Source organism: Brienomyrus brachyistius, chromosome 1, assembly GCF_023856365.1.
Source record: "Brienomyrus brachyistius isolate T26 chromosome 1, BBRACH_0.4, whole genome shotgun sequence".
In the NCBI taxonomy this organism is placed as follows: Eukaryota; Metazoa; Chordata; class Actinopteri; order Osteoglossiformes; family Mormyridae; genus Brienomyrus; species Brienomyrus brachyistius.
In genome coordinates this window covers 35,257,984-35,278,960 of record NC_064533.1, presented here as the reverse complement: position 1 = coordinate 35,278,960, position 20,977 = coordinate 35,257,984, and the positions used below count along the sequence as shown (strand labels likewise).

At 51.2% G+C, this 20,977-nt stretch overlaps 2 protein-coding genes and 1 long non-coding RNA gene across 19 annotated transcripts in view; all 3 read right to left on the bottom strand.

Annotated features, from left to right (window-relative positions):
• Positions 1–20,977, bottom strand: part of ankrd44 (ankyrin repeat domain 44) — a 32,937-nt gene that overhangs the window by 9,509 nt on the left and 2,451 nt on the right. The window contains 15 exon segments of the mRNA XM_048994041.1: positions 1,703–1,814; positions 2,287–2,352; positions 6,677–6,817; positions 7,089–7,157; positions 7,433–7,496; positions 10,602–10,684; positions 10,891–11,005; positions 11,142–11,220; positions 11,579–11,791; positions 11,914–12,056; positions 12,615–12,702; positions 12,883–13,083; positions 13,816–13,886; positions 14,412–14,490; positions 16,418–16,501. Coding sequence (XP_048849998.1) covers positions 1,703–1,814; positions 2,287–2,352; positions 6,677–6,817; positions 7,089–7,157; positions 7,433–7,496; positions 10,602–10,684; positions 10,891–11,005; positions 11,142–11,220; positions 11,579–11,791; positions 11,914–12,056; positions 12,615–12,702; positions 12,883–13,083; positions 13,816–13,886; positions 14,412–14,490; positions 16,418–16,501 — 1,608 coding nt within the window.
• Positions 4,077–5,424, bottom strand: LOC125719398 (uncharacterized). 2 transcript variants are annotated; one of them, XR_007385079.1, is made up of 3 exons: positions 5,335–5,424; positions 5,057–5,161; positions 4,077–4,303 (listed from the first exon to the last, which is right to left on the bottom strand). It is a non-coding gene; the product is annotated as an uncharacterized LOC125719398 (long non-coding RNA). The 2 variants fall into 2 exon arrangements; XR_007385090.1 differs by having other exon boundaries at positions 5,088–5,161.
• On the bottom strand, positions 14,499–16,411 carry LOC125718702 (DBF4-type zinc finger-containing protein 2 homolog). Of its 16 annotated transcripts, XM_048993739.1 has the most exons (3): positions 15,981–16,411; positions 15,560–15,909; positions 14,499–15,343 (listed from the first exon to the last, which is right to left on the bottom strand). In XM_048993739.1, the coding sequence occupies exons 1-3, from the start codon at positions 16,291–16,293 to the stop codon at positions 15,062–15,064; spliced, it is 945 nt and encodes a 314-aa protein (XP_048849696.1). In that variant the 5' UTR covers positions 16,294–16,411; the 3' UTR covers positions 14,499–15,061. The 16 variants fall into 16 exon arrangements, 15 of the variants coding, with proteins under 15 accessions (XP_048849696.1, XP_048849123.1, XP_048849367.1 ...); XR_007385064.1 differs by lacking the exon at positions 15,560–15,909 and having other exon boundaries at positions 14,499–15,485; XM_048993166.1 differs by having other exon boundaries at positions 15,523–16,411.

The following is a 20,977-nucleotide window of genomic DNA, read 5'->3' as shown; positions in this document are numbered from 1 at the left end:
TTGTCCGTGTGTGATTCACTTTGTGCGATTCAGTTCGTCCGTGTCCGTGTTTGATTATCTGTGATTGTGTTTGTGTGATTCACTTTGTGTGATTGTCCGTGTGATTCACTTTGTGTGATTGTCCATGTGATTCACTTTGTGTGATTCAGTTTGTGATTCACTTTGTCCGATTGTTTGTCCATGTGTGATTCACTTTGTGTGATTGTCCATGTGTGATTCACTTTGTGTGATTGTCCGTATGTGATTCACTTTGTGTGATTGTCCGTATGTGATTCACTTTGTGTGATTTGTCCATGTGTGATTCACTTTATGCGATTCACTTTGTGTGATTGTCCATGTGTGATCACTTTGTCTGATTCACTTTGTCCGTTTGTCCGTGTGTGATTCACTTTGTGTGATTCAGTTCGTCCGTGTCCGTGTTTGATTATCTGTGATTGTGTTTGTGTGATTCACTTTGTGTGATTGTCCGTGTGTGATTCTGTTTGTCCGTATGTGATTCACTTTGTGTGATTATCCGTGTGTGATTCACTTTGTGTGATTGTCCGTGTGTGATTCACTTTGTGTGATTGTTTGTCCGTGTGTGATTGTCCGTGTGTGATTCTCTGTGTGATTCAGTTTGTCAGTGTGATTCAGTTTGTCCGTGTGTGACTCACTTTATGTGATTCTGTTTGTCCGTGTGTGATTCAGTTTGTCCATGTGTGATTCACTTTGTGTGATTGTCCGTTTGTCCGTGTGTGATTCACTTTGTGTGATTCAGTTCATCCCTGTCCGTTTGATTCTCTGTGATTGTGTTTGTGTGATTCACTTTGTGTGATTGTCCATGTGATTCACTTTGTGTGATTCAGTTTGTGATTCACTTTGTCCGATTGTCCATGTGTGATTCACTTTGTGTGATTCAGTTCGTCCCTGTCCGTGCGTGATTCTCTGTGATTGTGTTTGTGTGATTCACTTTGTGTGATTGTCCGTGTGATTCACTTTGTGATTGTTTGTCCATGTGTAATTCACTTTGTGTGATTGTCCGTGTGTGATCACTTTGTCCGATTCACTTTGTGTGATTATTTGTCCGTGTGCGATTCACTTTGTGTGATTGTCCGTGTGTGATTCAGTTTTTGTGATTCACTTTGTCCGTGTGTGATTGTCCGTGTGTGATTCACTTTGTGTGATTGTCCATGCGGCTGTGTCTCTGTGCGTGGATGCGGCTGTGCCTCTGCTTTGATGTGGTTATGTCTCTGTGCATGGATGCAGCTGTGTCTCTGTGAGTGATTCAGTTTGTCTATGTGTGACGCACAGTGCGAGTGCGGCTGTGTCTCTGTGCGTGGATGTCGCTGTGTCTGTGCGTGGATGCAGCTGTGTCTCTGCGTGTGATTCAGTTTGTCCATGTGTGATTGTTTGCATGATTCAGTTTGTCCGTGTGTGATTCAGTTTGTGCGATTCTGTTTGCCTGTGTGTGATTCAGTTTCTGCGATTCTGTTTGCCCGTGTGTGATTCTCTGTGTGATTCTGTTTGTCTGTGTGTGATTCACAGTGCGAGTGTGGATGTGTCTCTGCTTTGATGTGGTTATGTCTCTCTGTGCATGGATGCAGCTGTGTCTCTGTGTGTGATTCAGTTTGTCCATGTGTGATTCTCTGTGTGATTTAGTTTGTCCGTGTGTGATTCTCTGTGTGATTCTGTGTGTGTGTGTATGCATGTGGACTGTCCTCACCAGCTGTAAGCATTGCCGGTGGCCGTAGGCAGCAGCATAGTGCACGGCACTGTAGCCCTGCTTGTCCCTCAGGCTGGGACCTGCCCCCCTCTGTAGCAGGAACTCCAGACACCTGTTCAGACAGCCACAAGCAAATAAACGGGGGCTTATGCAGAAACATGCAGCTCTGTGACATGAGAAGGGGCCTGACACTGAATGGTAAAGCTCTGTGTTTCATATATTGGGGAGCTGAGAGCAGCCCAGGGCTGATCTCTCAGGGAAGGTGAGGAGCTACACAACCGGGACATTGAGGCAATCCTGACATGCAGGACGTTGCTGAGTGGATTTCTGCTACAAAATGTCCCATGTCTGATCTATTTCAAAAGGGGCAGGACCTCCACTGTATCTACCCAAAATGGATGCCGATGCAGGTTGTCAGTATACACACACACACACACACACACACATGCCCAGAAAGCATGTGACGGGAGATCTGACTGCGATAGGAGACAGACATAACGTCACGGACTGGCAAAGGGTGTTATGGGTTACAAAGATGATCATTTGGGGTGATAGCCAGGTAGCTCCGCCCACAGACGACTCACATTGCTGCCTCCTTCTCCCTCTCTGCTTGCACCCCCTCGCTCTCAGGCTCCAGGGCCTCACGCCGCCTTGGAAAAAGACCAAACCAGATGTTCAGCGATGTGTCCACACCCAGAGACACACCCACATCAAGAGACACACCCATCCTTTCATGGACACAACCATATCCACGCATCCAAGCACAGAGGCACAGCCGCATCCAAGCACAGAGACACAGCCGCATCCACGCACAGAGAGACAGCCGCATCCACGCACAGAGAGACAGCCGCATCCACGCACAGAGAGACAGCCGCATCCACGCACAGAGACACAGCCGCATCCACGCACAGACACAGCCGCATCCACGCACAGAGACACAGCCGCATCCACGCACAGAGACACAGCCGCATCCACGCACAGAGACACAGCCGCATCCACGCACAGAGACACAGCCGCATCCACGCACAGAGACACAGCCGCATCCAAGCACAGAGACACAGCCGCATCCACGCACAGAGACACATCTACACTCGCGCAGTGCACTGAAACACCAGCCATGTCCATCTCAAAAGTGCTACAACATAAGCCTCAAGCATATCTCACTTATTCCTCCTTAAACAGTATTCTGCCTTAATATCACTAATATCTGTGATACTATTAAAACAAATTACACATTTGAAAACATAAAAATACTAAGCATAAGCATAAAAACCATAGAATGAGCACACGCATGACAAAATGTAACTGAGGAGTTAAGGATCTTAAGTAGAAAGGATTTTTCATTTCACTTACTAAAATGAGGATTCAACCAAGGAATTTCACAACAGCTTGTACAAAACAACCATATTTATTAAAACCAAAATATGTGATCTGCAACTTAATCACTTTACTTCTCATCAAGAACACAGGATTACAAATGTTACACGTAATACTTCAATGACTTAATGTTCTGTACTGCTGAAATACTGACTTTCCATCATATAACTGCATCTAGATTTGCTAGCAAAAGCTGCACCCATCACACATTACCAAATAAAGGAACCTGATCACTCAAAAATCCTATGAAGGAAATCCGGCTCAATGCAACAGCTAGCATCTAGAATCAGTAAAATGAACACAATAAATCCACAATATGCTCAAACACTGATCCAGTTCTTGCTCAGACACAGTCAGCGAGGCTGCAAAAGCTACAGCTTTCACACGTGCCCTAGACAGGCTACTTGTCCCAATTCTAGCTGTTTGTCACACTGTCTGCAAAGCATCATGGGAAATATTGGCCCTCACTTCATTAGATGACATTGCCAGTCAAATACATTCATATGCATTCATAGGAGAACAGGCACGCACACTCTGAGAACATGTACAGATTCACAGAAAAACAGACATGCACACACTCACTCCAAGAACACACACGCACACATGCGCTCACCTGGAGAACGCGCACGCACACACGCGCTAACCTGGAGAACGCGCACGCACACACGCGCTCACCTGGAGAACGCGCATACACACACGCGCTCACCTGGAGAACACACACACACACACACGCGCTCACCTGGAGAACACGCACGCACACACACGCTCACCTGGAGAACGCGCACGCACACACGCGCTAACCTGGAGAACACGCACGCACACATGCGCTCACCTGGAGAACACGCACGTACACACGCGCTCACCTGGAGAACATGCATACACACACACACTCACCTGGAGAACATGCATACACACACGCACTCACCTGGAGAACATGCATACACACGCACTGACCTGGAGAACACGCACACACATACACACACACACTCACCTGGAGAACACGCACATGCGCAAACCTGGAGAACACGCATACACACGCACTCACCTGGAGAACATGCATACACACACGCACTCACCTGGAGAACACGCACACACATACACACACACACTCACCTGGAGAACACGCACACACATACACACACGCACTCACCTGGAGAACACGCACACACATACACACACGCACTCACCTGGAGAACACGCACACACATACACACACGCACTCACCTGGAGAACACGCATACACACACGCACTCACCTGGAGAACACGCATACACACACGCGCTCACCTGGAGAACACGCATACACACACGCGCTCACCTGGAGAACACACACACACACACACGCGCTCACCTGGAGAACACGCACGCACACACACGCTCACCTGGAGAACGCGCACGCACACACGCGCTAACCTGGAGAACGCGCACGCACACATGCGCTCACCTGGAGAACACGCACGTACACACGCGCTCACCTGGAGAACATGCATACACACACACACTCACCTGGAGAACATGCATACACACACGCACTCACCTGGAGAACACGCACACGCACACACATACACACACACGCACTCACCTGGAGAACACGCATACACACACGTACTCACCTGGAGAACACGCATACACACACGTACTCACCTGGAGAACACGCACACACACATGCGCTCACCTGGAGAACGCGCACGCACACACGCGCTCACCTGGAGAACGCGCACGCACACACGCGCTAACCTGGAGAACGCGCACGCACACACGCGCTAACCTGGAGAACGCGCACGCACACACGCGCTAACCTGGAGAACGCGCACGCACACACGCGCTAACCTGGAGAACACGCACACACACATGCGCTAACCAGGAGAACACGCACGCACATACACACACGCACTGACCTGGAGAACATGCATACACATACACACACACACTCACCTGGAGAACACGCACACGCACACATATACACACACGCACTCACCTGGAGAACACGCACACACACACGCACTCACCTGGAGAACACGCACACACATACACACACACACTCACCTGGAGAACACGCACACACATACACACACACACTCACCTGGAGAACTCGCACACACATACACACACGCACTCACCTGAAGAACACGCACACACACATGCGCACACTTGGAGAACACGCATACACACATGCGCACACTTGGAGAACACGCATACACACACACACTCACCTGGAGAACACGCACACGCACACATATACACACACGCACTCACCTGGAGAACACGCACACACACATGCGCTCACTTGGAGAACACGCACACACATACACACACGCACTCACCTGGAGAACGCGCACACCTGGAGAACATGCATACACACACGCACTCACCTGGAGAACGCGCACACACACACGCGCACACCTGGAGAACACGCATACACACACGCGCACACCTGGAGAACACGCATACACACACACGCGCTCACCTGGAGAACACGCATACACACACACGCGCTCACCTGGAGAACACGCACGCACACATGCGCTCACCTGGAGAACACGCACGTACACACGCGCTCACCTGGAGAACATGCATACACACACACACTCACCTGGAGAACATGCATACACACACGCACTCACCTGGAGAACGCGCGCACACATACACACACACCTGGAGAACATGCATACACACACGCACTCACCTGGAGAACGCGCACACACATACACACAAAACACTCACCTGGAGAACATGCATACACACACGCACTCACCTGGAGAACATGCATACACACACGCACTCACCTGGAGAACATGCATACACACACACACACACCTGGAGAACATGCATACACATACACACACGCACTCACCTGGAGAACATGCATACATATACACACACGCACTCACCTGGAGAACATGCATACACATACACACACGCACTCACCTGGAGAACATGCATACATATACACACACGCACTCACCTGGAGAACATGCATACACACATGCACTCACCTGGAGAACGCGCACACACATACACACAAACACTCACCTGGAGAACATGCATAGACACATGCACTCACCTGGAGAACATGCATGCACACACACACGCACGCACTCACCTGGAGAACATGCATGCACACACACACGCACGCACTCACCTGGAGAACGCGCACACACACACGCATGCACTCACCTGGAGAACGCGCACACACACACGCATTATCCTGGAGAACACGAACACACACACGCACTCACCTTGGGGAACGCGCACACACACACGCACGCATTATCCTGGAGAACACAAACACACACACGCATTATCCTGGAGAACACAAACACACACACGCACTCACCTGGAGAACGCGCACACACACACACACACACACACACACGCATTATCCTGGAGAACACAAACACACACACGCACTCACCTGGAAAACACACGAACACACACATGCACTCACCTGTAGAACACACACATGCACTCACCTGTAGAACACACACACATGCACTCACTTGGAGAACACGCACACACTCACCAGACCACTTCTCTGGAGCTACGCACTCGATGGTAAGGATGATGTACGGTACTGCAGACCCAAGCAAAGCCTTACCTTCTATCCAGGTCTGAGGCGGCAGCATAGTGCAGGGCAGTGCGCCCCCACTGGTCATCTGCATTAATGCAAATCCCACGTGCCAACAGCATCTCTAGACACTGATAGTGTCGACTGGCAGCAGCGTAGTGGAGTGGGGTTCTGCAGGGGAGAAGAGACAGAAGTGAATCATAGCCATGCTCTTATAGTACTGAAACATACGGTAATAATACTGATGCAGGACTGAACACCCACCCAGATCACCAAGGAGGCATTCCCGCCTTGAGCCCTGTTTGCTCTCCATCTTGATTTAACTACTATCCTGACCACACCCACTTCAGATCCCTCCCGTCCCATTGGTCCCTCACTGCCAGCTACCCATTTCCTGCCCCCTAATTGTAACCTCTGCTCCCCTCCTCCTCTGCCAGCCCACCTGCCACACTTGTCCCTCCGGTTGTGGTCGGCTCCACTGCTGAGGAGCAGCTCGACGCATTCCATGTTGCTGCAGGAGGCAATGAGGGGATTGGGGGGGGGGGGGATCGGATCAGAACGGCATTCTGTATGGAGCAGCACCAAAGATCATACACAGTGAAGTTTATTAGTGTCTTAGAATCTCCGTATGAGGGAGTACAGAAAGAGAGAGAGAGATAAACAGAGAGAGAGGGAGATGGGGAGACAGAGAGAAAGACAAAGGAAGGAGAGAGAGAGGGAGATGGGAAGAGAGAGAGAGGGAGAGAGAGAAGGAGAGGGAGATATATAAAGAGAGATAGGACTCACCCCCCCGCAGCAGCAGCATGCAGGCAGGTCCTCCCAAAGCTATCGGGGGTGTCTATCTGGAAGCCTGTGGAGAGGAGCAGCTGGTTACTGAGTGAGCACAGATGCTGAAGGGCACAGACTGTGACGCCATGCAGCCAGAAGCAGTTACTGGGTGGGGACAGCAGGCGGGAGCATGACAAAGGCTCTCTGAGACGCACAAAGGCACGGCGACTCACTCTGAACGCTCCTGCTCACATGAAACCTAAAGCAACAGTCCGCGCGTTTCGACATGAAACCGCACTCCTGCAGCTGCCCCACACACCTGATGACAAATGCTGAGCGGCAGAAACAGGCAGGTGCTGGAAGTCGTCCCACTGAGAGGTAACTAGTCTGTTAGCCAAATTAAGAGGGGAAAACCCCCAAAAATACACATAACAGTACATCATGGGACCTTCACAGAGAGTGTAGGGGGTAGGGGGCTAAGCATTCAACAGAATAAAAATGTGACCTCCCCCAAAACCAGGTCATCACAATCGCTGCTAATCAAGGTTCATGTAGCCTACAGTGATGAGACACAGGGCAACTGTCTGAGCAATGTTGTTGGGCAGCTGCCAACTTGGTGAGACAAAGGACAACTCATCAGGGTCTGGATGACGCGAACTGGTCAACTGGTAATCGAAGTTTTTCTGATAGAAACTTGTAGCCCAATGTCAATGGGAAAGAGGCTGCTCAACATTTGTCAGCAACGCTGCTCAGAAAGTTGCCCTGTGTATCACTGTAAGCTCCCCGAACCCCGTGTATCGTCACCCCGATGGGTCAGTAAAATGCAAGATTCAGTCAACGCCGCGTTCGCCAGCGACTCATAACGGAGCCGCACATCCGATGCCACTCAGCAGGCCTGATGCTGCCTCTTCCCTAACACATCCTCCAATATATTTAACATGCAATTTATCAACAAAAAGTGAAACACAAAATGTAAAAAAAAATGTAGTGAATCACAAACAAAGCAAGCGGCATGAGATTCAGAGATCGGACAAAGAGGACTGACCTTTTATATTTTTCACTATTATAACCAATTAGAACCAAAGCCACTCCTCTTCCCCAACATTGCACAAGAAAGCAAAAAATATCACGCGGAAGTTGTTCACCACTCCTTCCACCGAAAAAGAAAAGGCTTTTGCCCGACAAAGAAGATAAAACAGTAAACAAGGAATGACTAACAAAGTAAAATTCAAAGGAGAATAGTGTCACACCTGAAACACACCTCCATCACTTGCTCATTTCATGAGTAGCAGTATGACTCAATATTTTGACACTCCACACAAACACTCTCAACACCAAACAAAAAATAATACACTTTATCAGTTATGACTGAATTAGTCTTAGGGCCCAGACGACAAAATCGCGAAACTAAAACTAAAAAGTGCTTGTTATAGCTTTGAATAATGATGTCATTCTTCACACACATAATGAAAGAATACCTCAATCACACAAAGCACAGGCTGAATTTGGGGAGAACTTTAAGGTACCCGGCACACTATGTTTGGAGATAATGGCTTTCCGCGGGTCGTCATGGTAACAAAGTGTATGGTTGTCAATAGTAACGTCATTATCCAGAACCTGACGTCTCCCTCAATGAACATACGCACTCAACAGGAAATGCTGAGAGATGCCAACTGCGCTCTGCATGAGTCTCCATTTCGGAAATTTTAATGGAATATGAGGCCTGTAATTTGCACCCACAGCGTACAGGTTGAGACTGGTTGATGAGCAAAACACAGGCCCCCTATTCTTACCTTTTCAACAAGCGTTATGCATTTGTTTTCTCTTCACCTTACGCACGTAGCATTCACGAGAGGCTAAATAATAAAACTGCCAGATAGGAAATCTGATAGCCTACTACTGAGCCGAGGAGCTGAGGCTACGCTATGAATGCGTGGGAGAGGGACACTCGTGCAGCCTAATGCATTTCCATAATAAGAGCTTAGCACACACTTCAGACTGAATGACAGAGACCAAAAACAATAAATGCACGGAGGATTACGCAGAGACCAGGAAAATGGACATAAAGCAAATGAAGGTAAATGAGAAGAGCGGAGGAGAAAGCGCACCTGACCGCTAAGGGAACAGCGGCCACCTGCAGCGCAGTGACGGGAAGCAGAAATGTGCCGCCGAGTTTCCAAGACAAATCTCTAAATGCTCGACGGCAATTGCTTTTGCCATTCAAGTCAGTCAAGGCTGCAGCATCACTGCAACGGCAGGCCAGCATCCGGCTTGGGGTCAGTCTGTCATGCCTCAACACATTTAGTATTGGCATGATTTGGTCGACACCACATACTCTTCATCCACCCACCATTCAACCATTTCTGCAGTCATCATGCCGTGGGGTCAGAGCGCGAGCCTCTCCCAGGCTGTGCAGGGCCCTGCACTGGGTGCCAGGCCGCCACCAAACTGCTTTCAGCCAATGACATGTCTTTGCAGTGCGGGTGGGTACTGGGGCATCCAGTGGAAATGCATGCAACTTCAGGATGACACGCAAACAAAGTGGGGCAGGGTTTGGCCCACCTAACCCTAATCCTGTAGTACATCCAACTTAAAGTTTTAAAATTGATCACAGTTTTGAATGAATAGGGGAGAAAATCAAGAGCCTGACAGCCTCGCTAGCCCCCGAACATCCCTCAATTGTCAAGAAAGGAACCAGACAGCATAAGTACGGTGAATACATGTCTCTATCTGTTAATCAGTAGCATTTACAAAGGAAGCACATTTTTAAGTGCTTTAACAGCACACCGCTCTTCATTGACATGGCAATAAAAGGGTCTGAGCGGCGTTTGCATGCCTGCTGTATCAGGTCTTCTAAGGACCAGGAACTCCTAAATGGACCCCAGGGAGACGAACAGCCACCGCTCTACTAGGCGTGTTCAGCAAACACCACTAAACGATCATGCGGAGGAAACATTAATTGCACGACAACAGTAAGAATTTCACACTACGTTTGTATCCCAACACTCATCGCCATGCCATTGTGTCCAACCACAGCTCAGCAGGCTCCACCCTATCAGGCTTTCCATGTTCATTGATGTCTCTGTTCCACTTAGCTCTGGCCCAGGCCAAATTCTCCATAACTATAAGTGTTTCCGCCCCCTTTGCCAGTCTCCGCCCCCTAGGACCTCCGGCCCCCTCACAGTACCTGATGACAGCAGCTTGCGGCAGCAGTCTACATGGGCGTTCAGGGCTGCCAGGTGTAGGGGCAGCATCCCATGCGCCCCTCGTCTGCATGGAAGAAGAAAAGAAATGTGAGACAGGAAGAATAGAGGGGAAGGGTGGAGACAGTCAGGGAGAGGGTGAAAAAAGCAGGATGGATAAGGAAGGGAAAGGGAAATGAAAGAGTAGGATGAATAAAGATGGCAGAGTCAGTGACACATGTTGCCAGCGAGGGCAGCATGCCGATCTGCGGGGTGGGGGGGGGTCTGACGGACCTGGTACAGTCTGCCCCGTTGGTCATGAGGGTGTTGATGAGTAGCTCGTGGCCATAGCGGGCGGCGACGTGGAGGGGGGTGTTCCCATCCTTATCCGTGCAGTCTATCTCCCCACCTGCCCCCCCAAGGCAAGCCCACACACAGACATGTCACCACAGAGTCAGGACTGGAAAGCACGGTCACAGTGTCTCGCCGTCCCACAGGGAGGAGGGCACGCGAGGCTGCTTCCACAGCCAAAGGCGAGCACTCACCATTCTGGATGAGGGTCTGGGAGCGGGTGAAGCGCCCGTGCACCGCTGTCATGTGCAGGGGGCTTTTGCCGTCTCGACTCTGGGGGAGGAAGCGTTACAGACCTCCGTGAGCACCTGACCCCACCCGGAGTCAGCGGGAGAGACAGACAGACAGACAGAGCATCGTGAGGGACAAATAGAAAACGGTAAAGGGAAAAAAATCCTGAAGACGCCGTAACAGAGAAAGAGAAGAGAAAATGAACTTACATATAATACACAGAGAAAGACTGATGAGGAAGGCCGACAGAAGGAACCAGAGACAAACAGGAAGTGGAAAAAAGAGCAAGTAGTGAGAAACACAGGAGGCATATCGATACAGTCAGGAAAGCGACTTATGAAAAACACGCATCAGCGGCGAACTGGGAGACAGGAGGAGGCGGAGCCTCCCGGCGGCCCACCTGCACGTTGACGTCTGCGCCATTGTTGACAAGGTACTCGAGGCAGAGCGCGCCGTGGGTGGAGGCGGCGGCGAAGTGCAGTGGCGTGAAGCCCTTGTTGTTGGGCTGGCTGACGCTGGCGCCGTAATCGATGAGCTCGCTCACCACCGCGTCCTGCCCGTTGAAGCAGGCCAAGTGCAGGGCCGTGTTCCCGAAGGCATTGGCTTCGTCGATCTGGACATGCACACGCTCATCAATAACAGCATCGCATGCCGGCTCTCTGTCCCCGACTCGGTACTACATACGGTACGGGATCCGAGCGCCAAATAGCCGGCGCTCCTGCCACGGGACGGTACCTCCACTGCCAGGTTGAGCAGGTGCTTGACCACGGTGATCTGACCGTTGGAGGCGGCAGCGTGGAGGGGCGTGTATCCGCGCTTATCCTTGCAGCTGATCTCTGCCCCCTGGCTCACCAGGAGACGCACCACATCCAGGTGACCTACAGGGGGAGACAGAACAAGCCTGGATATCACTCTTATTGTACTTCCAATCAGTTTCTCACCAGTAAAGACTGCTTCCAGTGTACAGTCGGAAAAAACATGTTTAAACATGAAAACTGTTTATGCACCCATATCTCCATCCATCCATCCATCCATCAATCCGCTCAGTATGGGGTTCTGCTGATCTTAAAGCCTATCCCAGGAAGCAGAGCGTACAGGCTAGAGGAACAGCATAGACGGGAAGCCGGTCCATCGCAGGGTGTGTCCACCCTAACACACGCACCATGCCGATTTATTCTTAATTCTATTTCTGATTTGATTTGCACAGTCGAAGGGTCGTTCATGGTACATTCCACCACACGTTGTACTTGTACAGCCATGTACGTGACGAATAAAGTATCTTGTATCTTGGACCCACAACCTAAAAACACCAATTCAACACGTTTCTGGGTTGTGGGAGGAGAAGAATTCGAACTTCACACACATGGAGGGGAGCAAGGTGCTGACCGCAGCGCAGAACCCAGGGTTTGCTAAAATCATGAGGCATGCCACCGTACCCATGAAGGCAGCCCAGTGCAGGGCCCTGGCGTCCTTCTTGTCAAATGCGTTGATGTTCGCACCCTTGGCAATGAGGAGCTGGACCATCTGGAGCATAGAGAGAAAAGCTTGGCATAAACAGGCATAACAGTGATATCAATATTACTAAGAGAAAATCTGTCTATGTGCAGCAAATTATGTCCAAATAAATACACAAAGGTCTTCATCCTTATTCCCTAGTCCCCATTATTATTGTTCTTGTTAACTACCCATTCTTAGGTGCAGTACCTCTGTGTGCCCGTTGAGGGCGGCATGGTGCAGAGCGGTCCGCCCCCCGCGGTCAGACACATTGACACTGCTCAACAGCGGGATGATGACCTCTGCGCAGCGCAGGGCCTTGTTGGCAGCGGCCACGTGCAGTGGAGTCTGCCAGTTCTTGTCACGTGCATTTACGTCTGCGGAGTGGCGGATCAGCACACGTACGGCCTCCTGGTACATGGGACATCACACGTACACTGAGCAAATGCAGAAAGCAGGATACCCCTAAGCATAAAGTCACATCCAAATGGGAGCTCAGTGAGACCAGGCATCTCACTGACAATTGCTTAGGCCAAACTGAAGGACACTGGCATGGATCTATGGGTCCATGTTATGTAAGAATCTGTATAATAAAGTGGGAATATGGTTATGGGTGCCTCTGTCTACCACTAACTTCACCTGTGATGGTAGGTATGTCTGTACTGCGTGCATGAATGACATTACCACAGGGAGCGTCGAAACAGATCAGTGTTCATCACTGAGGATTACACCCTGGTGTGTTCAGTGCTGTGTGCGGCAGTGTGTGTGAGAGGGAGGAGCGCATTGGTGTGTGCTGTGAGCATGAGAGGGAGGAGCGCGTTGGTGTGTGCAGTGAGCATGAGAGGGAGGAGCGCGTTGGTGTGTGTTGTGAGCATGAGAGGGAGGAGGGCATTGGTGTGTGCTGTGAGCATGAGAGGGAGGAGCGCATTGGTGTGTGCTGTGAGCATGAGAGGGAGGAGGGAGCGCATTGGTGTGTGCTGTGAGCATGAGAGGGAGGAGGGAGCGCATTGGTGTGTGCTGTGAGCATGAGAGGTGTGCTATGTGTAGCGGTGTGCATGAGAGGCAGGAGCGCGGTCGTGTGTGCAGTGTGCGACAACGTGCATGAGACAGAGGGACGCGTCAACGTGTGTGTGCTGTTCCCACCTCACTGCGAGATGCCACTGCCCGGTGCAGTGGAGTCAGCCACATGTTGTCTTTGGCATTGACACGAGCCCCTGCAGAGAGACCATTCACTTCACCGGAGAGTCTCCTCACAGTGCTAAGAATTACACAACACTGATATCCTGACGGGACACTTCGCATTTAAAGGCAATTCAGCTGATGACTGTCTTTTTTGGTAGAAGCTGTGATCTTAAATAACAGTGAAACGTGTGTAAGGTGGATGGACAGCAGAACAACCCGAAACGGCACTGCGAGGAAGCAGCAGGGGCTATATCTGGGAACAGGAGTACAAATAGGTTTATAGGAAGCAGCAGGCAGGAGAGAAATAAAGGAGCCATTTTGGGTAAACACAATACAAATGGCTTCAGGTCATGCCAGAGATACAACTGGTAATGGGGTCAGGCATCAGGGTCCTTTACTAAGAGCTAATGAAACACTCTCTTTAATCACTAATTAGACCCCAGTGCTCATCAGCTGTCTGTCCCCAATCAAAGGTACTATAGCTGTTTGCTTCCTTCGCTTTCCCCCTAACAGGCACTGTACCTTACTTACCCGACTCAGGGGGTAATGGGTCATACCTGAGAGGATGAGCAGCTCTGTGATCTCAGCATCGCCCAGGAAAGCAGACGCATGGAGGGGGGTGCGTTTCTCAGCATCCTGGGGGGGGACAGAGAGAGAGAGAGAGAGAGAGAGAGAGAGAGAGAGAGAGTGACAATGCACGTTTCTACTGTATGCAACCAAGGCCGGCATTTGCAGGAGCACCTTTTGTCCCTCCTGCTGCATGCACTGACTATCTGGCATCCCCAGTGCCCAGAGGAACTGCACTCAGGCCCACGGAGCAGTTCTAAGTAAGTGCCTTCCGAAGGAACCGAGAGTCATAGAGCTAAGGGAAGGGAGACCAAATGAACGACATTTTCAGTGAAGCTGCAGGCCTCTCATATCGCCGTGGGGCCACCCTTCACCCTTCAGCCATTTACATGCAAACTGTACCTGTGTTTGCATAAAACTGCAGGTCACTGGAATATGGCTGTCTCCTTATGCAAAGCAGATGAAATGTCCACACCGGATCAGTGAGTGCTTCTGAGCAGTCACTGTTTACATTACAAGCCAAATTGACAAATGCAACCAGATATCACAGGTGTGATTTAAAACTACGTTTTAAATGAATAGGATCATTGCGACCATATAGCTGGCCTGACCCTGGAATTAATACAGCAGCAGCGGCGATTTACATGGCCGAAATGCTAGGAGACCACATGGCCTTCCGGTACACATGGGCGTCCACATGGCCTTCCGGTACACATGGGCGTCCACATGGCCTTCCGGTACACATGGGCGTCCACATGGCCTTCCGGTACACATGGGCATCCACATGGCCACATGACCTTCTGGTACACATGGGCGTCCGGTACACATGGGCGTCCACATGGCCACATGGCCTTCTGGTACACATGGCCTTCTGGTACACATGGCCTTCCGGTACACATGGGCGTCCACATGGCCACATGGCCTTCTGGTACACATGGCCTTCTGGTACACATGGCCTTCCGGTACACATGGGCGTCCACATGGCCACATGACCTTCTGGTACACATGGCCTTCTGGTACACATGGCCTTCCGGTACACATGGGCGTCCACATGGCCACATGGCCTTCTGGTACACATGGGCGTCCACATGGCCACATGACCTTCTGGTACACATGGGCGTCCACATGGCCACATGACCTTCTGGTACACATGGGCGTCCACATGGCCACATGACCTTCTGGTACACATGGCCTTCCGGTACACATGGGCGTCCACATGGCCACATGACCTTCTGGTACACATGGCCTTCTGGTACACATGGCCTTCTGGTACACATGGCCTTCTGGTACACACGGCCTTCCGGTACACATGGGCGTCCACATGGCCTTCCGGTACACATGGGCATCCACATGGCCACATGACCTTCTGGTACACATGGGCGTCCGGTACACATGGGCGTCCACATGGCCACATGGCCTTCTGGTACACATGGCCTTCTGGTACACATGGCCTTCCGGTACACATGGGCGTCCACATGGCCACATGGCCTTCTGGTACACATGGCCTTCTGGTACACATGGCCTTCCGGTACACATGGGCGTCCACATGGCCACATGACCTTCTGGTACACATGGCCTTCTGGTACACATGGCCTTCCGGTACACATGGGCGTTCACATGGCCACATGGCCTTCTGGTACACATGGGCGTCCACATGGCCACATGACCTTCTGGTACACATGGGCGTCCACATGGCCACATGACCTTCTGGTACACATGGGCGTCCACATGGCCACATGACCTTCTGGTACACATGGCCTTCTGGTACACATGGCCTTCTGGTACACATGGCCTTCTGGTACACACGGCCTTCCGGTACACATGGGCATCCACATGGCCACACGGCCTTCCGGCAGCCGTCAATGCAGTCATGTCGATTCTACGCTCGGTTCTTTATTCAGGATTTGAATCACAGGCCTTTCTGCTTTTCTGCAGGGGGAGTCTAACAGGAAGCCTAAGCGACGCTGCTGGTGAGCGACATGCTGATGGAACCTACCAGAACATTGACGTCTTCTGACTTGTAGATCAGCATCCGGATCTCCTCCGGGTCGCCAGTGAATATGGCCTGGATCAGCGGGGGCTGAGGAAGCAGGGCTGTGATTAGAGTGAACTCACACATGCCACCCCCGCCCCCCCCCCCCGCACACCCTCCCCAAATAACCACAGACATCAGGAGCATTGCCACTTCGCAGTCAGCCAATAAGCTACTCAGCTGACAACCTTGCATCCCCCAATCCCACTGTCCTTGCAGACCCATACAGACCCCCTATCCCACTGTCCATCAGCCCTGTACAGACCCCCCATCCCACTGTCCATGCAGACCCATACAGACCTCGCATTCCATTGTCCATACAGACCCATACAGACCCCCCATCCCACTGTCCATCCAGCCCCATACAGACACCCCCATCCCACTGTCCATCCAGCCCCATACAGACCCCCCACTATAGCTGCAGTTAGCCATTTTGGAAAAACAGGTAGGCTGATGAAAACAGGCCCTGCAACAAAAGCACAGAAACAACACCCTGCTGGCCTGTTAATTATCACATCGTCACATGACGACAGAATTCAGACAAAATTAGACTTTGCAATGTTTCCTAGGTGACCTGCTTATTGTTTGTCTAGCATATACTATATAAGAGGATTCGGTTATAACCATTAATTGTGGATATTAGAAGGAGCCGTTCAATTCTTCTGAGGCAGGACCTGGCAACCAAACCCACTCAATGCAACAAACATCCGGAGGAGAGCCCAGTGAAACCACAAATTAGCCCGTCATTCAGTCGGATACCAAATTAGGAACTGTAACACTGCGCTGTACGAAGCACTCCTCACAGACCAACCAGAAAGGACCTTACAGTTTGAATCTAAATATCCGTTAACAGCTGTCGAAATAGACTCCTCTTCCATGTGACCGAGGTGTGAAACGACTGGCTGCTGTGCGTCAGCCGGTTCGCAGGTTGAGATGAGGCAGATCCACATGACTCTGGCTACAGAAATGACGACCTGCCACTTCCTGTGGCTGCCCTCCCGCCCTCGTACGTCTACCTACATCTCTTTCGCCTTTGCCAAGATTACAAAGAAAGAGGAAGCTCAGACAACATTTTCACTTCCATTTAAAGAGTCAGACAAAGCCTTACACGAGAACCGTGCAATTCTCAAAGAGGGATATGCCGTGCTACTTTCTGTATGGCCACCAGTCGCCTCAGGACGATAAAACCAGCACAAACACACATAACTGCAAATGTACTCGATAAGGCTCAGACCCGAGGCCTCACCCATTATTTATGCCTCCGCGTTTGAGCCAATCCCTCTAGTTTCTGGCACGGTGGCTCCATGTTTTGGAATAATATAATCCATGCCAGCCATTTTGGTTCAGCAGTGGCCCAGAATGCCGAGCACATCCACCGCTGCCGCTCCACGGGAATGAAAGCAGCACTGCTGGCATGTGGAGCGCTGATTTACAGTGGCTGGCTGAAGCCTGCTGCTCCATGCAGGAGGAATTTATACGAGTCGTGTCCAGCCTCACGTGCACAAAGCTTCGCACCCATACTTGACTTCAGACTGGGACACCACAGCTGCATGAGAATCCCTTAATGGAGCTCTGTAAAAATCCATACTGCACTGCCACAGTAAGCCTCATAAGCCTGTGTATGATACTCTCTGGAGGTCCAAGTGAATCGCCGAAGCCCCAGCGACAACGGCGCCATCTGTCTGGCAATACGACAATGGGGACACCGAGAAGTGGCACCGAGTTTGGGGCCTGCAAAGGGGGTAAAGGCAGAGCGCGTCATTCACCAAACCGCACACTATGCCAATTAGTTGATGAACAAACTGTCAGACACTAAGGCCATTGTGGCTACACACAGTACGCTACCCCCCCCCTTCCCCTGCACGGCCTCCACGCCACCCATGTGCCATCTTACAGCCAATGTCAGGGCTACCGCTTCCCTTTTTGGTCAATAATGAAGCAGCACCCAAGCAGTGCTCACCTCTATCTGCTACCTCCCATCACAGAATAAATCCAACAGCTTCCTCAAAATGCAAATGCAGCCCCTGTAGCTACATTTACGACTCGTCTCCCATTCTCTCATCCTCCCACCTCCCCCATTCTCTCATCCTCCCACCTCCCCCATTCTCTCATCCTCCCACCTCCCCCATTCTCTCATCCTCTCACCTCCCCCATTCTCTCATCCTCCCACCTCCCCCATTCTCTCATCCTCTCACCTCCACCATTCTCTCATCCTCCCACCTCCCCCATTCTCTCATCCTCCCACCTCCCCCATTCTCTCATCCTCTCACCTCCCCCATTCTCTCATCCTCCCACCTCCACCATTCTCTCATCCTCCCACCTCCAACATTCTCTCATCCTCCCACCTCCCCATTCTCTCATTCTCCCACCTCCCCCATTCTCTCATCCTCCCACCTCCCCCATTCTCTCATCCTCCCACCTCCACCATTCTCTCATCCTCCCACCTCCAACATTCTCTCATCCTCCCACCTCCCCATTCTCTCATCCTCCCACCTCCCCATTCTCTCATTCTCCCACCTCCCCATTCTCTCATCCTCCCACCTCCCCATTCTCTCATCCTCCCACCTCCACCATTCTCTCATCCTCCCACCTCCCCCATTCTCTCATCCTCCCACCTCCAACATTCTCTCATCCTCCCACCTCCCACATTCTCTCATCCTCCCACCTCCCCATTCTCTCATCCTCCCACCTCCCCATTCTCTCATCCTCCCACCTCCTCATTCTCTCATTCTCCCACCTCCACCATTCTCTCATCCTCTCACCTCCCCCATTCACTCATCCTCCCACCTCCCCCATTCTCTCATCCTCCCACCTCCATCATCTCTCACCCTCCCACCTCCATCATGTTCTCATCCTCCCACCTCCATCATGTTCTCATCCTCCCACCTCCCCCATTCACTCATCCTCCCACCTGCACCATTCACTCATCCTCCCACATTCTCTCATCCTCCCACCTCCCCATTCTCTCATCCTCCCACCTCCCCATTCTCTCATCCTCCCACCTCCTCATTCTCTCATCCTCCCACCTCCTCATTCTCTCATTCTCCCACCTCCACCATTCTCTCATCCTCTCACCTCCCCCATTCACTCATCCTCCCACCTCCCCCATTCTCTCATCCTCCCACCTCCATCATCTCTCACCCTCCCACCTCCATCATGTTCTCATCCTCCCACCTCCATCATGTTCTCATCCTCCCACCTCCCCCATTCACTCATCCTCCCACCTGCACCATTCACTCATCCTCCCACATTCTCTCATCCTTCCACCCCCACCATTCTCTCATCCTCCCACATTCTCTCATCCTTCCACCTCCACCATTCTCTCATCCTCCCACCTCCATCATCTCTCATTCTCTCACCTCCACCATTCTCTCATTCTCCCACCTCCCCCATTCTCTAATCCTCCCACCTCCATCATGCTCTCATCCTCCCACCTCCACCATTCTTTCATCCTCCCACCTCCATCATGCTCTCATCCTCCCACCTCCACCTTTCTCTCATCCTCCCACCTCCATCATCTCTCATCCTCTCACCTCCATCATGCTCTCATCCTCCCACCTCCATCATGCTCTCATCCTCCCACCTCCACCATTCTCTCATCCTCCCACCTCCACCATTCTTTCATCCTCTCACCTCCCCCATTCACTCATCCTCCCACCTCCACCATTCACTCATCCTCCCACATTCTCTCATCCTCTCACCTCCACCATTCTCTCATTCTCCCACCTCCCCCATTCTCTCATCCTCCCACCTCCATCATGCTCTCATCCTCCCACCTCCACCATTCTCTCATCCTCCCACCTCCATCATCTCTCACCCTCCCACCTCCATCATCTCTCATTCTCCCACCTCCATCATGTTCTCATCCTCCCACCTCCATCATGTTCTCATCCTCCCACCTCCCCCATTCTCTCATCCTCCCCCATTCTCTCATCCTCCCACCTCCACCTTTCTCTCATCCTCCCACCTCCATCATCTCTCATCCTCTCACCTCCATCATCTCTCATCCTCCCACCTCCATCATGCTCTCATCCTCCCACCTCCCCCATTCACTCATCCTCCCACCTCCACCATTCTCTCATCCTCCCACCTCCCCCATTCTCTCATCCTCTCACCTCCCCCATTCTCTCATCCTCCCACCTCCCCCATTCACTCATCCTCTCACCTCCCCCATTCTCTCATCCTCCCACCTCCACCATTCTCTCATCCTTTACACTCTGTAACTTGCCTTCAAGTTTTCATCAGATAAATGCTGTCCCCCTTCTTCAAAGACACAGACAAGCACAGACTAAGCAGAAACCCACCATATTCTGCCCGCCACTATCCATTTCAAATCTTGATCATAGAAAACAGACATTAAAATGAAAATAAATGAGCTGTAAATTGACTTAAATCACCTCCTGTATTAAATCCTTTGGAGTAGATTTGTAAGTGTCTGACACAAAACTATTTTTAAGTCAACATCTCTGGCATCTCTGGTGTTCTACTCGAGACTGAGCAGCATTATCTCTTAATACCAATGTA